The sequence below is a fragment of the Dermacentor silvarum genome, chromosome 1 (assembly GCF_013339745.2).
Source record: "Dermacentor silvarum isolate Dsil-2018 chromosome 1, BIME_Dsil_1.4, whole genome shotgun sequence".
Taxonomy (NCBI): Eukaryota; Metazoa; Arthropoda; class Arachnida; order Ixodida; family Ixodidae; genus Dermacentor; species Dermacentor silvarum.
In genome coordinates this window covers 220377090-220395259 of record NC_051154.1, presented here as the reverse complement: position 1 = coordinate 220395259, position 18170 = coordinate 220377090, and the positions used below count along the sequence as shown (strand labels likewise).

At 44.3% G+C, this 18170-nt stretch overlaps 1 protein-coding gene across 1 annotated transcript; it reads left to right on the top strand.

Annotated features, from left to right (window-relative positions):
- Positions 1–2747: 2747 nt before the first annotated feature.
- Positions 2748–17330, top strand: LOC125942122 (uncharacterized). The gene is made up of 5 exons (XM_049660221.1): positions 2748–3053; positions 4173–4252; positions 8199–8269; positions 15101–15273; positions 17304–17330. The coding sequence occupies exons 1-5, from the start codon at positions 2757–2759 to the stop codon at positions 17328–17330; spliced, it is 648 nt and encodes a 215-aa protein (XP_049516178.1). The 5' UTR covers positions 2748–2756.
- The last annotated feature ends 840 nt before the right edge of the window (positions 17331–18170 follow it).

The following is an 18170-nucleotide window of genomic DNA, read 5'->3' as shown; positions in this document are numbered from 1 at the left end:
TGCCCACAGGCAACCTTAAATAAATTTTGAAAGTGTTCGCTGCAACACCCGGTATATATATATATATATATATATATATATATATATATATATATATATATATACAAACGAATGCAGAAGGAGAACCGAGGGGCTCAATTTTGTGTTAATTATGACCACCTAAAGCCAACAGACAATGAAGCCAAGGAAAGCATCGGAGAAATTAGGTGTGGTTGAAATTACAATGTAGAAAACAATGAAGAAAATGCAAATGACAGTGGACGGAAAGACAACTTGTCGCCTGCGGGAGCCGAACCCGCAACCTCCGCATTACGCGTGCGTTGCGCTACAAATTCTGCTACGGCGACGCCGATAAATTCGTCCACTAACTTGGGTATTTAGTTTTACTAGATCTAGACCTAGGAGTGTTAGCCAGCGCCATGCACTCAAACCATGATGAAGGGATATGGAACATCCTCTTTAGCCCGATGGCGTCATGTAACACGTTATCTTCGGAGGGCAGGCGCGTGGCTAATAAACCCTCGCATGCTACCTAATGACATTAAGGCTACCAGACTCAAGACCCTCGCAATGAATAAACGAGAAAAGAAGGGGAACCGGACGAGCTCGATTTGTCAACCATGGTTCGCGAGCCCTCCCATCTATATTCTCTGTTGACGGACACGAAAATGCATAGAACCCTAGCCATAGGCAGCTTCGCTGTAAAGAATGGAGCTGTGCAGGTCATGTAATGCGTAGGGTAGATCAGAGTAAATTATTCGCTAAACCGGTGGACCAATAGAATTATATAAAATGTGTCAAGGAAGGAACGCGCAGTCGAGGACGGCCGAAAATTTGGTGGGGACGTAATGACATTAGGAAGTTTGCCGGCGCGAGTCTGAATCAGACAGCGCAACACTGGGGCAATTGGAGATCAGTGGGAGAGGCTGTCTTCCGGAAGTGGACATAATTATTTGCTGATGACGATGATTAGGATGACGATAATTATCGTGACGTGCATTAATATTTTCCGTACGTACTGTATGACAGTCCTGGTCAAATGAGTTGCAGCTGTTAAATGCATTTGTCGTCAAACTAGATGTGAAAAGCTGAAGAATAAGGTAACTGACTCATTATGACGATAATAACCGCGGGAGATGCGTTTTGTAACATTCTGCAGTGCCGTTATTTTGCACTCCAGGTCATCTCCTGCGCCTGGTCACATTAAATTATTCGCCAAACTAGTTATAATGTACTCCGCTTTCTTTTTTTTTCTCATGCCTAAATAAGCGTGTCTATTTTTCATTGATACGTTGATCTTGACAATTCCTGCCCTATTTTGTTTTCTTTTTTCGCAAGTCGTGACAAAGTAGAATATTATATGAATACTTTTTATGGGAGTGTGTGCGCGAGGCCTCTATGACCGGCAAGTTATGAACATGTAGTTTCTTTTACGTTTCATTATTTTATGATCTCCACCATTGCGCCTCATCCCTGCTTAGCCAACTGAGCCATCCTTTTCATTAAGTTCATTCTTTCTCTTGTCCCTCACACGAAGCAGGGTCCAAACCATCAACGTGATGTTTACTGGAGTGTGCCGTTGTGATTAACGAGATGTACATTGTGTGGATACTGGTGACATCAGTGAGGACAAGTTGGCAGCGAAACACATGTTTATTGAACATCGGAGACTTAACCTCTCAATTTTCTAAGGTAAGCAAAGCAGCCTTGTGATCGTTGCGGTATACTGCAAGGGGTTCGGTCATCTTGATGTCGCACATGTCGTTTGAAAATGGCAAATGTACACACGTACGTCTTGTAGTAGTGGTTACGTCCACAATTAATGGCTCATACCCCCTTAATCAATGGCTCATACCCCCGTAAACGCGGCCTTCGGATTACGACGACAGAAGAGAAGTGAAACTTTGGAGGACGCTTAAGCTTCGCCTTCAAAAGTGGAACGCGATAGCATTCAAAGATCCTTGACTGTTTCTCACACTTCCCGGCAACTGCAACTTATGTAACCGGAATGTTTACCGGGAAACGCTGGCGGTAAACGCTGTGCACGAAGGCGCGCTTTCTGGTAGAAACGCGGCCTCTTTCATGGGCCGGCTTTCTTTTATTGTTTGCACCTTTAATATTTCCTCCTGAGAAGATTTAGCATAAAAGCATGCGCTGTCGGTGTTTTGTTTCATGACAATTGTTTGTGAGCTGTCACTCTCAAAATTCCGAGGAATAACTTTGTAAATAATGCAAGACAAAGTGTGAGCAACTTTTGTGGTAAAATATATTTGGAAGGCCTGCGTGGTTGGGGATGATTTTCCCGGCCGCACGCGGCATTGCCGACGCCGACGCCGGATTTTCTGCGACACGGGGCCCTAAACGCTGTTGCGTTAAAATCTACGCTGCAATGGTGAGCGGCAACGGAGCCAGCTGTGAAAGAAGACGACGACTGCGAACGCGGGAGCAATGGCACGAGCTCGTTCGCGCGGTTGCGCCGAACGGCGCCAACGTGCGTGCTAAGGAAGAAGACGACGACGCTCGAGCCATTGCCGATGATGATAGTTTCTGCATTACATCGCTCGCGCAGGCTAGCGTATACAAGCTTCGTTTGAAAAAGCACAGCCCGATGCCGCTAGTGTGCGCGTGAGGATTGCGTGCGAGCAAAAGACGAAGACGAAGCTCGGTTCTCCGTTCGATGCTGCACGAGACGCGACTAACTCCAAGGCTCTACCTCTATATAGTCGCCGCTGCTTCAGCGACTCGGGCACTCCAGGATGACTAGACGGCGTCAATCGAGGAGTCATCGACGCATGGAGGTCACCCAACGTCTGCCGTCACCATCCACACGATGTCGTGTCGACGGCGCTGCGCAGCTGCCTGTCCCGTTTTCTGGGCGCCGCAAGGGCTTTCGCGACGTCTTCCACCGCAAGTGCCACCTTGACGCCATCCCGAGCTGTTCTGTCGGATCATCAGTAGTAGCCGGCACCTCCGACGTCCTACCATGCTTCTCGCTCCGGATCGGAAGTCCTGGCTATTCTGACTCCAGCTGCGCAGCCCTGGCTATTCGGCAGGTGCGTTCGCTGTTTCTTCGTGCGTATTGAGTGAAAACAGCGGCCCTGTCGTCAAGAAGATTTTAGAAGCAGATCACACGAGTCAACACGCCAGATTTTGAACCAGTTTACCATGCACCTTTCTGATTTACTTTCCTTTAAATATTTACATAGAAACCAGCTTAACACGATTTAATAATAAAATTTAACTGTATTTAACATGGGTTTTGTATATTTTTTATCTTTATAAGTATTTTCTTTGCGTATATAGATAATGTTCATTATGGATTCAAGTCATTTACACTGTTTTACAGACATTAAATCGCAAGAAACTTATAATCAAGGAAGTGGCCTGAGAGTTGCAGCCTATCTAATCTGTCTTCTTTTAAAAAAACGATAGGTGACCCTAATATTTGACTTAGGTGACTCTTAGTAGAACTCGCGCATCGGCGTTGGTGTTCTCTGTATTGGTGTGCGGTAATCAGTTACTTCTAATTCTGATTATCCCAGACACTTCAGTAACTCAACTTTCACTAAACTTAGGCTATGATATCATATCTGTAATGAAACCCATGAATTTTGCACAGTACATTTCTTTCTTTCTAAATTTCGGCCCCGGTCATCTCAGGGGGTGAACCGAAATGCTGCGTGAGAAACAAGAGTGTCACTCGATGATCGTGCCACTAATCATGACATATGAAACTCATTACACTGACAATACAGTGAAAGTATATTATATTTTTTTCACTCGAATGTGCTTTGTATTTATTATTTGAGTCCCTTCTACAGTTCTAGCTGTTTACATATATTTTACTTTTTTTAATTGCCAGTAAGTTATAATCATCGCGAAGGTTTTCTAGGTCTTCCGATGGGAAAAAGTTGCAATGTCATCGTTTAATCGAACTGCACTTATGCTTCACCTCAAGCCGGCTTAAAATGGGTTGGTAACAGTGCGTCTCTGTGCATATGATCTTTACTGAGAAATATGTCATTCAGTTTATGATTGTTTCAACTTAGCACTACCCATTTTAAACATAATTAACATGGTTTTTCACTGGAAGCCTTCACGGGTGAGCTTTGTTTTGCGTGAAATGGAGAACAGGAGCACTCGTAACGTCCTGTACTTTTCTGGCTGTGCAGCTGTCCTGCTATAACATCAAGGTACGGGCCGTCTCGGACCTAAAGGACGTCTTGCGGCTGCTCAAGCTGTTGACCATCATGTGAGTATTGCTTGCATCCGTTGTTGAGGCTATTCCGTTGGGTGTTTATAGAAAGTCACGGGTCAAAATGGCGTTCACAGATAAAAGAAAATTGAGCCGAAACTACTTCGCTGAGGCAATCTGGAATTCCAATCTTGAACAAATTTCATATTTAAAATAAAAAATACTTTCCCCTCCGGAAGTTATCCCTTGAGATGTCATGTACAGGAAGTTACCTTGGAGACGGTGCAACATTTTTTTTTACTCTTCAGTTGTACACATTCGTATATGAAGTGCGTAAGTTTTAAGTTACTTGTGCAGCTTCAATTCTCCTGCCAAATTAATGAAAATGAACAACTGATTGTATATCTAGTGCAAAAGGCTGCTTTAGTTATGAATTGATGCACACTGCAAACTTTATTAAAGACTGCCAAGAACATGCCACTTGCATCATTTAGCTGGAACTGCAGTGTAAAAGCATGTTCTCTAAATTCGCATGTTCTCAGCATGTTCTCATTTAATATTGAGAACAACTGTAGTTCTAGCTAAATCAGTTTCTTAAATCAGCTTCTTTAAACAGATTCCGAGTGATTTCCCTCCTTCACAAAATTAGTTTTTACTTGGTATACACGCAAAGGGAAAATAGCTGTCAGTTGGGCCTGGGATTCTGTATCTTCCACCAATCAGTATATTCCTCTTCTGTGCCTGCAGCAAAGAATTTACAATCTACTGTCAAACAGCGAAAAAAAGCTTTCTCTCACTCCGCAATGTCGTCATGCGGCGTCATCGAAAGTAGCTGGGCCACCAATGCTATTGACTTATTTCGCGATCGCGAGAAAATTCTCAGTAATACCTAATTTCTAATTTTGAGTTAAAGACATGAAATATATATATATATATATATATATATATATATATGTCTCAGATCTCAAAAAGACAGGAAAATGATTTCGTCTTCTCACTGCGCTTAGTAGCATCTGCTGCGCATGGCTTCCGAGATGGCCGTGGCATGCTACGTAGCGTAGTTCACCGCGGCCGCCACGGGGTGCCGCGACGAGCTCTTTCACCGCCACGACACTCCACTTGTGGCCGGAGTTCTCCCTCTTGGCTTCTCCGCTTTGTAGCTTCCAGTGCGCTAGCGCGGAGACGAAAAGAGTGAGAAAACCGGGTCTCGGATGCGATAGCTCCACTTATAGTTGAATCAGTCGAAAACATTTTGCGGTACGAGATCCGCGAGATGGCGTACTTTAATAGTGAAGCCATGCTATGATTATTTCCACATTTCGACTTCTCTATCATTTGCAATGCCCAAACATGGCAGGGTACGCACGTTACATGCATGCATTGTGAGAGATCTGAAAATTTAATTGTGGAAGAAGTTGAAGTGCTGGAAGGGGTTTTTCAGCAAAACAGAAGGAATAGAAATTAATTGCTAATATTTGTTGAGTATATGGTGTGTACATCGCACCTCCCAGCAATAGACAGTTTTATTTTTTGGCGGGCTTACCGGAATAGAGGGCTCGAAATGCGCATGCGCAGAATGCTAACCAAGCTATAACGTTTAGCGTACGCACGCTATTTCTCAGATTTAACGTTACCGTCTTTGCGTGGTTTACGTAGTTTACCGTAAAACATGGCGGCGGTCCCGGTCGCCCGCTTCGAACTGAATTCGGCGTTGTTTTTGTAGAATTCACTTCGTTGGTAGCAAATGACTGCGTAAACGGCATTCGCTTAGTCTCATGCCACATCGACGAGAGAGTGTTATGGCTAACCTTGAGGAGTTTTCGAGATCGCTTCTCGTTTCGAACGCGCCTAAGCCTAACGAAAGAAATTTTCTTCGAGAGGCGAGCCCCACCTCTCGGTAAAGTCGTGAGATAGGCGCAACGACGGCATATGGCCTCTGAGATGGGAAGATTTCGGAGGCTATGGTAGACAGCTCATACTGCTTGTCTGTTTTGCTGCAGATTGGCGGACATGGGAAGTAAAAATACAACGCGCTCCTGGCTTCCATAGCGCTGCCTATCGCACTTTCCGAACGCATACACACATAGAATTAGGTGCCCTATGTATGCGAAATTCAAAGCGTAATGGAATAGCGTCTGGCACGTAAAACTACGTTATCACGCTATACTAAAACTCTGTCTGCAAAGTTCGTTTGCCCAACGGTAACGCTTTTCACTTAAAGGGACACTAAAGTCAAATAAAATGTCAAGCTAAAGTGACAGAGCAATGCTCTAGAACGTCTAAGGCGTCAATATAATCACGAACAGCACTTTAGTAATCGAGGAATTGAGGTAAATGTAGGACACGATAAGATACTCCCCAGGGCCATTCCGGTACTTACCCGATGACGAAGGCACTCCTAAAGAAATATGTTACTAGTACTCAACCACTCGTGTTAAAAAGATTATTTCGTTGGATTAAAAGACGGAAGAAAATGCTAGTAGTCTACTTCTATTACATTATTAAAAAAAAACCTTTTTGGCGTTACACTTGATAACGACACGGGCGGTCAAATGGTTTCGTTTTCGCTTGACTCTGCGCCGCGCGCACTTTCAAGTTTCAGTAGTCGGAATATAGCGTAGTGCTGCGCTGGTGTCGCTGGCTCGCTAAACTCGCACTTGAATTTGCTAGCAGCAGAGAATTCCACGTCCATGTGATGTCGCGGAATGCCCGAAGTGTCCGCGCGACGGCACGTCCAGATGGTGACCAGCTTCGTCGCCCGACGTCTCATTGCTGGAGTCCTCGTTGCTTTCGCGCTCGGAAGAACCGGTGTCGAGGCCGCCGTCGTAGTAGGCAACGACGCCGGCGGCACGAGCCCTCAGCAGCATGTCACGCTCATCGGAGCTTTAATCGCTAAAATCCAGCCCAGCATCGCGAGCCAATGTGTCCTTGTCAGATTCGTCAACTAGTTGGTCCATTGCGACGAGCGTCGGCGATCACCGTGTTCACATTCGGCGCGTGCTTTACCTTCCGCTTTCGCACTGCCGTCGGCTCTGTCTTGGCTCTGCTTCTGGCCGCGCGTTTGCGAAAAAAGAGCCGTAGCGCCGTCTGCGGGCGCCGTTTTACTAGAGTGTACTAGTTTGGGGAAGTGGGTCCAACGTAGGCTCCCAGCTGAGGCTTCTTTTATTGAATAGTTGGTGGCGCCACCGTCGCTTTCTCTCGAACGAGCGGCCCCGCGCGCTGGCCGGACGCTTGTCGCGTCGGAGACCCTATCGCAGCTCCATGGAGCTTTGACAGGCGGTTACTCGGTGGCGGCAACGCTGATATTATTCCCCACCGGTCTATTGTAGTTAAAATGCAAAAAAGCGGCGGAAAGAATGCAAACGGCGCAACAACGACGGAGCGTCGAGCAGATGACAGCTACTCAGCCCGTGAGCTCGCCTCAGCCAATGAGCGCTGACGAAACAGCCGGAGCCAACTTTTATTGGCCGGATATCCAGAATAAGACAATATGAACGTTTTTTGCTTCACCATCGGAGTTTGCCAAGGCGTCAGCTGGACCGACTCCCCCATTCTAGTACACTCTAGTTTTACTCACCGGCAGCGCAACGTCACTATATGGCCTAGACGTCACCACTACTCGCTCTGGCGGGCGATTTGAATTGCGCTAGAGGTACACGGACGATTCAGACGCAATTTTTGCTTAAAATAAGTATTGTCTTGGCACGAAACAAGCGTTTCGACGTTTCTGGTATGGTATTTTACCAGTCTACGTTGAAATATTTGCCTTTAGTGTCCCTTTAACCCCGCTATTACGCTAACGTTAAACTAAAATTGTCTAATGGCTACCTCAAGTATGCGCTGAAATGGGCTTGTGGTATCCCTCAAGGAATCAGCAATTTCGAACTAGCTATGGGAAATATGTTACTAGAGTACACGAATGCGCCCAACTATTCTGTTGCATGCATTGAGGAATTCATTTCATCATTGGGTGTCCAATTTAGCACTTCTTTATTTCTTCTAGCAATACAACTTGCAGCATTGAAAACGTCAACCCTGGAAAGACACTTCCAAACATAGAGAAGCAGCTGTGTGGTAAGTTTGCAGTCTGCTATGGTCAGAGCAACAGCATTCATTCACATCATTACATATGCATTGCTCGCTCTGTGACGTTTGGAAAAGGCTGAAGTGCACTGAACAGAAGATCAAGTTAAAGGCCAACTGCAATGACATTTTGGACCACGTAAAAAGTAGAATTTCAGAAAATGCAGATAGACAGGATCTTTTCCATAAATGTTTACGTTTTAAATTCAGTGCATGCATCACGAGAAGCTTGAAAACTAGCCATGTTTGGTACCAAAACAGAAAAAAGAAATGCTGCTTTTACTACTCGCTGGAGATAACAGAACTAAAACGTTGAGACTCCACGGCATGACCTCAGAGGTTGCTCGTGGTGCACTGAAAATGTCGAGCAGGATGAGCTGAGATTTGTCGTCCGCTAACCACCACGTGCATCTGTCGCCACACCCGCCGTGGTTGCTCAGTGGCTATGGTGTTGGGCTGCTGAGCACGAGGTCGCGGGATCGAATCCCGGCCACGGCGGCCGCATTTCGATGGGGGCGAAATGCGAAAACGCCCGTGTACTTAGATTTAGGTGCACGTTAAAGAACCCCAGGTGGTCCAAATTTCCGGAGTCCCCCACTACGGCGTGCCTCATAATCAGAACTGGTTTTGGCACGTAAAACCCCATAAGTTAAGTTAAGCATCTGTCGCCTGTTAAGGCGCTGTTCTACAGTTACCAGCCCTGCAGATTTGTCAACATAGCTTCAATAATATATATACATATAATTTCTAACTAAGCCAAAGTGAGATGTCCTTGCGCTTCACCTTTAAACTAGATTGATGGATTACACTTCAGAATTGTAAACTAAGACACTCTTACGGAGACTGAACACTTGGTATGCCTGGGAAAAACAACATAAAAGACATACAAAATATGGCAAGGCTTTCCTTTGGATCAACCGTTCTCATGAATTTGCACATAGTGGCATGGTGAGATCGAAGCTTGTTAACTAATTGTTCAAAAAATAGCACTGCATCTGCAAAATAATACTAATCTCAGCTTAAGTTTTGTGGGCTCATCACGCATAAGGAAAAAAAAGTATGTTGAAACACCACAAAATCTGGTTACTGGTTTGTGCATGAGATTGCAAAGGAAAATCGCCTTCATTTTGCCGACCAATTAGCCATCCTTTTGTGTACTCCTTCCATCTTATATCAGTACCTAACCATGCAATGGACAGCATGGTTTTGCAGTTAGTGATAGATAGTGGCATTACTTGCTTGTTCTTTTTTTGCTGTTGCATGCCAGGTACGCCGTGCTGGCACGGACGTAATGCACCTATCTGTTTTGACTAAGAGTGTGAGTTATCTCTGTAGAAGAAAGAAAAATGTGTCTGAAGAACATAATGGACCGATTTCGCAGCGTTTAGAGCGCATGCACAACAGCCCTGCAGGCGTCACAATGACGATGGTCCTTGCGGCTTTCCCTCTGTACTTGGGTTTTAAAGCCAACGCTCAGGGGAATGCCAATTAGAATGTCATTGCCTATAATGCCAGATAATTTTAGTGGGCAGTTGCGAAGTGCATCTCCTTAACCTCGCTCCTGTTGTGTAACCTTTTTATTCTCACCTCCCTGCCTGCGGATATCAAGGCCTAAGGAGCTTTGTTATGGGATACACTAACAACGTGTTTCTTACGATAGTTTCCCTTCAGCTCGCTAAGGACTACTACTACATTCGAATTCCGTTCATTCAATCCTTACATGTCCGATAAAATTGGTAGAATTATCCGTCGGGTAGAAATCAACAGGATGCAGAATAATCCTCAAAACAGACCGCCGATTCATTGGAGGTATTTGCCCGATTCTAACACGCCCCCGAATTAAACGCGCGCTCGCTTTATATGTGTCCAAAGTAGAAAAGTAATGTAGAAATTACATTAAAGTTGCTAAGCACAGTGTAAATCTAACGCCTACCTGATTTTTTAGTAAGAGAAATGGGTAAAGGTTTATTACGTGTTGCAGAATGGCGGTCGGTTTCCTAAAGTAAACTTCGCCGCAATACACTTGTTATGCGGTAAAGCAAACAAACGCCGCGAAAATGATTTTGGTTTTGTATCCAACTGCAACCGCGCGGGCATGACTCGGTCCAAATTTCTTGAAAAAAAAAATAAAGAGAGGCGCGCGTTAGAATCGGGTAAATACCGTAGTCAGTACATCGTGAGCTACGGTTATACCTTAAAAATATTCCGAAAATGGGCGTTTTCGACTGGAGATGACGTGTGTCCAACGCGTTCATTGTCCCCTAAGCTCCGCCGAGACGGACGCTGCCACTAAAGAGGTCGCTATTGGCGTCGCCATATGCGTCAGGCGTTTGCTTGCTGTCCGGTGAAGTCCAATTTTAGGACCGAAATAATGAAAGTTTGGGCCTATAGAAAAGCATGGGCGCCAGCTGGAACCGACAATCGGGGTCGAATGAACCGAAAAATCGAATTAACCGAAGTCGAAAGTATGAAAGTCTACTGTACTGGCATGCCTTGTGGCAGGTGGTGTAGTGAAACTCGTTTCACTACACCACCACTGCTGTAGTGGAACTCGGTGAAATGAAACTCGTAGTGAAATTGTAGTGAAACTCGGTGGTGTAGTGAAAAATCATTTTTGATGGGAAATTTGGTGCGCATTCATAACTGTAACCAGAACAAATAATTCAGTTGAGACACTGTGCACTGTATTTGTAATCTCCTCATCCTTTATCTAACTTAGCTGTGCTGCTTCTGCCATGAAAAAAAAAGGCGTGCCATGTATAGGTTTTCACTGGAGGCTTGCACGGGCCTGTGGGCCTATGGAGGCTTTGTTGCGCTGTCGCACTCCAGCATTCAGGAAAGCATGCAATGAAGAGCGCAGAACAAAGTCAAGCATCTGTTGCTTAAATACTGTTGCACGTTTCGGAAACATTTTAAAGCGAAGCTGTTAGCCCCTAGTTTGTCCGGATTTTAGAGTGCAGCTCTTAAGGCCCGTTTATAGTCCGACGTCATCGGGGTTGCGGGCGAGCGTCGCGTGCGGCCAGTCACGCTACGCCGGTTGCGCTGCGCCAGTCGAAATGCCCCCCCCCCCCTATATTTCGACGCGCGCGCAGCCGGCTGTTCTCTTCGAAGTATGCGCAGAATGATCCCCAACCTGCGCGCCGCTTTGAACGGCTGTCTGCGACCGTCGGCGAAGAGGCGTGGCCACCTTTTTTTTTACACGCAATGTATTGTGGGTCAGCGTAGTCAGCGCGACCAACGCCCGGATGGAAAAAGAATGATCTCGATGTCCGGGACGTCGGAGCGCGTTGGCCGCGTCCGCGCACCCTGGCTGTGCCAGTGCGTCGAACTATAACGGCGGACTATATCGTCGCCATTAGGCGCCTGTTCCTGCGGCGAGCGTCAGCGTCCCTCATATTCGAGCGAACACGGAGCGCAGCAGGGGATGAAAGACGGCGATAGCGAAAAGAGCACGAGGAGGAAAGCGGAGGGGGAGGGTGTGGCAAAAGCGTGATATGAAAGCATAGGTCTGCGCAAGACGGGCTTTGCAGCGACGATGGCTACGAGATGGGGACAGAGTAGCGCGCGTCGTTTGTTCACCGATGACGCCACCGATACGAAATGCGGAAACAAAGCGCTGCATGAGCGGTGACGTGATGGTGCTTTTATCTCGTAACGTAACGTTTGACGTGATGACGTCATCACGCGACCTTTGGTGTGATGACATCAACACGCGACGTTTGAGGTGATGACGTAATGTTTTATCATCATGGGCCGATCCCGCAGACATTGCAAAGCGGGAAGGGCGCAGTGTGCTGCTTCTCAAAGAGGCATCACATGACGTCATCACGTGACATCTTGACATGACGATGTAGTCATGGCGCGGCGTCACGTTTGACATGATGAGGTCATCACATGACGTCATGGTTTGAGGTGATGAGGTAATCGCCTTTCGTCATCATGTCAAACGCAACGTCACCACACTGTCACATCGGTTTTGGTACCATCGGATGTTAACGCCGGATTTTTTGCTTCATGGGCCTTATAATAATTTCGTTTTTAAAAAGAATACACTCCTCAACAGTTGTAATGGCCGCTTTCCACAGCTTCGCCGGACGTTCACTTTCGCAGGGTCGGGATGGCAAGTCATTTTTTTTGTAGTACCATATTTTTCAAAGTGACACCAAAAAAGAATACGAAATCAGTTTAGACCGATACTGTAGTTTCGAAGCTTCTTTTCGTTATTTTTATGGTAACAGGTTGATACCTTGAATTTCGTGCTGGAACTGGCCAAATAATATTGCTCGCCGGTGATTTTAATTTGCCCGACTTAAAGTGGGATAACGGCACATGCGAGTTAATGAAGGCTAGCCGTACCAATCTAGAAATGAAGAACCTGGCTGATAGTTTCGGCTTTTTTCAGTATGTCCTTGAACCCACTCGAATAAATAGTACCCTGGATCTTCTCTTTGTAATTCGCCAAATTTAGTAGGTAATGTCGATATCATTCCAGGTATTAGTGATCATCGGGTTGTGGTTGCAGGGATTAAAACGACAGTACAGCGCACAAAAAGGCGCATTAGTAGAAGAGTTTTCTTCTTTGAAAAGGGCGATTATTCATCAACTTCTGATAAACTTCTTGATTTTCTTCCAGTTTTTGAATGCTTTGCGGAAGAACACGAAGTAGAATATTCGTGGAGCACATTTAGAAAAAAGTTGTTAGATCTTACAGAGAAGTTCATACCTAGTATTGAATCGGCTATAGGCTCCAAAAGCGTAAAAAACCATGGATCACCTTTCGTGTATTGAAGCTAGTTAAAAAACGAAGGCATGAGTTTCAAAGATATAAAAGAACAAAGACACACGCGCATATTAAAAGGCTACAAGAATTAACACGCGAATACAAAAGCCTGTCGAAAAAAGCAAAAGAACAGTATCTTAAACGATTAAATGACAAAATGAAAACAAATCCTAAACCGTTCTGGCAGTATTTGAAGGGATGTGGGTCTGATCCTGTTGGAATAAATGAAATTATTTACAATGAACGCACTCTTTCTGACGATGCAGAAAAAGCGACATGCCTAAACTGATATTTCCAATCAGTCTTTCTTTCTCAATCTGCATGCAGCCCACAATCATCAAATAGCAACGTTCCTCTTATGCAACCAATCGAACTTAGCATTAGCGGCATTGAATCCCTGCTAAAGAACCTTGATGAAAGTAAGGCTATCGGTCCTGATGGAATCTCTCCAAGAATTTTAAAACAGTGTGCTCATGCGATCTCGCTTTACCTTTATTTAATTTTCCACAAGTCGTTAACTACTGGTCAGATGCCACAGGACTGGAAAATAGCAAATGTAGTCCCAATTCACAAAGGAGGCTCTAAAAAAGAAGTTACTAATTATAGACCCATCTCACTTATTTCTATCTCATGCAAGGTCATGGAACACATAATATACAAGGCTATCATGAAACATCTAATGGACAACGCAGTGCTTACGAACAGACAACACGGATTTCGCAAGAGGTTTTCATGTACGACACAACTGATTGAATTTTATGATGACCTAGCTTCTGTAGTTGATTTGGGTGGGCAAATATAGACTGTATATTTCTAGACTTCCGCAAGGCATTTGATACTGTTTGCCATTCTTTACTACTTCATAAACTCCGAATGTTAAATATAGATTCCAGTGTTCTTAGCTGGATAGAAAACTATTTGTCAAATCGCCGTCAACGTGTTGTCTTGAATGGTACTAATTCAGATTATCTTGAGGTCACATCAGGCGTCCCGCAAGGATCTGTCCTGGGGCCTCTTCTTTTTCTCATATATATTAATGACATTAACTTAGGTATTGACTCTAACATGCGGCTCTTCGCGGATGACTGTATTGTGTATAGAAAAATTGATAATGAAAATGATGTTCTCAAGCTGCAGGCCGACCTAGAACGTATTTGCGAATGGTGCTCTAAGTGGAAAATGAATTTGAATGCGGGTAAGTGCGTCCATGTGCGGTTTATCTAAGAAGAAAAATGTAATCGATGCCAGCTACTATCTTATGAATAATATTTTAAGCAAGAAATTCACGACTAAATATTTGGGCGTGATGCTGTCGGGCGACTGCTCTTGGCGGGCACATGTGGACTATGTGGTTGGCAAAGCGGCAGTTGCTTTGAATTACATTCAAAGAAATTTAAAATGTGCGAACTCTAACCTTAGAAGCACGGCATACCTAACTTGTATAAGACCTATTTTGGAATATGCTTGTACCCTTTGGGACCCATCACAGATATGTCTCATAAATAAACTAGAGAAAATACAAAACAGAGCAGCCAGGTTCGTCTTGGGTAGGTACGGGTGGAGGTACAGCTGCACGGCAATTCTTAGCTCTGTGACGTCGATGTGACGTCGCGGAGTTCTAAATTTTATTTTTGTGTTCGTAAAATTCTTGCTGAGTAAAATACGCTGCTAATTTCAGTCCTTGGCTCTCTTATAATACAGTGTATTCTTTTACTGATGGAAACTAAGCATAAGCAGGTACGGTAAAAATTAACGACCTCGCGGCGAGCTGGTATGGGAGCATAAATAAAATCGGTGTTGCCATTCGTCTTTCAATCCTGCATCTTTCCTGGCCTTATCAAAAGTCCTCTCAAGGTAGAAAGTGGCTTTTTTAGGGGGGGGGGGAGCTTAATTTACTATAATACTAGTGAACTGGTTGCTCTGCTTACTGTCGCGTCAAGAATCTTACACTGCTAAAGTGAACAGTTGAAAAACTTTCAAATGAACATGACTTCGGGCACCATCCAGATTTGACTGTTTTCTTTTTTCATCTTCTATTTCAGAGCACCACTCGTGTCTACCACCCCACTTATTGTCGTCGCGAGTCTCAAAAATGCGCAGACATAATGTTCAGTTGGCCGTCACTTCCGTCCTGGTGCTGTCGGCTCTGGCACTTCGAGCCACGTGTCCGGCCAGTGACGTGGCTCCGCTTCTCAACCTTGCCCTTAAAGAGATTGTGAGTGGCAGCGACAATGCTCTAGGAAACATCGCATCCTACCTGAAAAGTTGTTTGGAAAAACTTTTTGGCAACCTGAAATATACTTCAATCAAGGATGCTCTGAAGTTCGAGATTCATTTGATACTTTTTGTCCTCGGAGTAAATATGGTATGGCAAGTTGAACAAATGCCTATGCGAAGCTGTCAACCCTCCTGCATTTTCTACAATGCTTGCGAATTGATACTATTTATACATTTTTACAAATGTCTTGTGTCATGTTTTACAAAAAACAAATTCTGTTACAAAAGAAGTTTCGCCAGGTGGTTCCTGACCATGCCTAACTTTTGGAATTTTCTGATTGCGAAATAACATCAGAGGCGTACCTGCCTCGAGCAAGTTTATCCAGGCAAGTTCTAGAAGCAGGCAAAATTGGCAACAACACAGTTGCTCATCATCGCAAATCATCGTCAATAAAACAGTTGCTGAAAACGTCAGTGGTCTAAAAACAGTCTGTTGCTGCTGCTTGTATCTGCATCTAAAGTAAATCATCGTTAATAAAGTGAATATGCATGATGTATCCCATAAAAGGTGTGCGCTCAAGGCGAGCTTTGCAATTCGTGTTATTCATGATGCGTGCTATACCGCTCCTCCTTGCAGTAATGCTTCCATGGGATTTGTACAAATTTTTAAGACTTGTGGGTTAGCAGCTATGCATATACATTTGACATATATTCAAGTTTGTCTGATAGCAAACTGTACCTGTTAAGTGAATGCAAAGAACGGAAAAATATTTTACATCAATGTTCACATTAGTATAACTGTTCACGATGCGGTATAACCAGCTAGCAATGAACCGCAGCATGCAGAAATATTTATCCAGAGACAGTACCTCATTACAGCGTAATTAAAAATTGGACCTCTATATAACGAATGTTGATTCTATTGAAATGTGTGTTCGTTTATGAGGATTTGACACAAAACCACAGAAAAGTGCACTGGTAACCACTCGGAACAAACGCCATACTATTTATTGCTACAGTACTATTGTAGTTTGTCGATGAGTTTGGCCTACAGGCAACATATAAAAAAAATTACTGAGTTCCGGTACTGAGTAACAAATTTCTGGCTAAATGTCTTCAGCCAGCACTCAATGAAAGGCCGCAAGCGTCACTTGTTGGTTAAGGGCAAGAACCCAGGACGAGGAGGAAGCTTGTTAGTGGACCCGCTTTCTTTTGACAGTAGGTTCAGAGGAGAATGAGTGACGCACGATCTCCGGCTGCAGTGGTATCACACACGTCATGTAAAGCAAATGCAATGTACACATATGGCTCACATTTGGCGAAAGCTGCTTCTACAAATTTCAACCAAAACCATATACGGCTTGGGTTGAAGCCCACTTCCACGTAAGCAAGAAAAGGACACCATTAGGCTAATACAGGCCTTTATACTCTGTAGAATAGTGTATGTGGCCCGGTATCTTCGGATAAGGAAGAGCGATATCAACCTTCTGCACGTTATCACTCGAATCGCTTATAATAACGTGCTCGGTCTCCCCATGAAAACCTCTACGGAGCGTCTGCTACATCCTGGAGTACCCATTTAAGCGTGAACTAACTTTTATTTACGACTCAATGAACCATAAATTTTGTCGGAATGCGCAGGTCATTACCGCAGCATTGTGTAAATAAGCATGTCCCTATAGCGAAACCGCAGCATTTGTATTTGCTATCCATTACCATTCGTCACGAAGGACGCGGCATGATAGGTGGCCATCACAGGTCGCGACAATGGAACTTTTTTTACTGCTCGATAAGGACCTTTATTTTTTTGCATCTGCCAACAGCCTTGTCCTACATAAGGCATATTTGCGGCCACCGCTCGCTGTCACTCGAAGTGAAACACGTACAAGGCCTATATTTTGCACTGATACTCTTCGTTCCATTCTTATGGTGTGCTTTAGCATAGCAGAACAACATTGTCGTGATTGTTGCAGCTTTCCGCGTATTAAATTATGCGATTCGCACTTGCCGGTGCAATGTGCCTCGCAGGTTGTGGTACTCCGACCGTACAAGTGACTGGTCAATGGACGACCGCGGCCACCTCGCTTCACGGGCTTGTCTGCTTGGGCACCGTCACCATGGAAACGGGAACTATTTGTTGCGACAAAAACTTGATGGATAATTATTTATTGAATTACTTAGTGAAGAATTACTTATTAATTTTTAATGACTATTAGAATAAAGTGGCACGTATCTGAACAGTGTCTCTATTGCCAAGTTATAACTCCGTGGTAGATTGCTGAAACGTTCGTTATACAGAAGTCCCCTGACATTTGCGTTGCGAGGCCGTCTATGAAGCTGCACAAGTTAGAAGTTGAAAATTTACCCGCTAATCTATAAGATTTTTTCACGTGTTTGGATATGTTATATATGTATGTGTTTCAGACAGTTAAACTACAGTTAAATTCTGCACTCGTGTCGTGTTTCTTTCGCGTCCCTTGTTTATCGCTGTGTTTTTGTTCCGTAAGTTTTTTTTAGGCGTCAGCGGCAAAAACAACCGCCGCCACACTTAGGCTTGAGCTGCCGATAACTTGTGAATGTGATGAAAGGGGCTTTTTGTTTCCTCTACTCTGGAATTTTAAAACAAAAAAAAAGAATTAGGAAAAAAGTTGCCAACATGAAACCCACACTTTTTTAGTGGGAGGCAGAGACCGTACCACGGCGCTGAAGCTTTTTTTCTTTTTTGTCGTTATTGCAGGTATTGAACTTGTCAACAAGAACATACCACGTTAATATTCAAGCTTGACGTTGTAGCTTCCAGTAAAATGTTCAACATTTCTGCGATACGTTTAAATAGCTTAACTGACACTGTTCGTCCATAATCTTGACTGCTTAATCGTAGCAGCACATTTTAAA

Bases quoted from the DNA above. Each gene is read 5' to 3' on its own strand.
- LOC125942122 (XM_049660221.1), top strand. From the start codon at position 2,757: ATGACTAGACGGCGTCAATCGAGGAGTCATCGACGCATGGAGGTCACC. The intron at 3,054-4,172 runs GTGCGTTCGCTG...CTGGCTGTGCAG, and splicing joins CAGCCCTGGCTATTCGGCAG to CTGTCCTGCTATAACATCAA. The intron at 15,274-17,303 runs GTGAGTGGCAGC...TGTGCCTCGCAG, and splicing joins ACCTTGCCCTTAAAGAGATT to GTTGTGGTACTCCGACCGTA.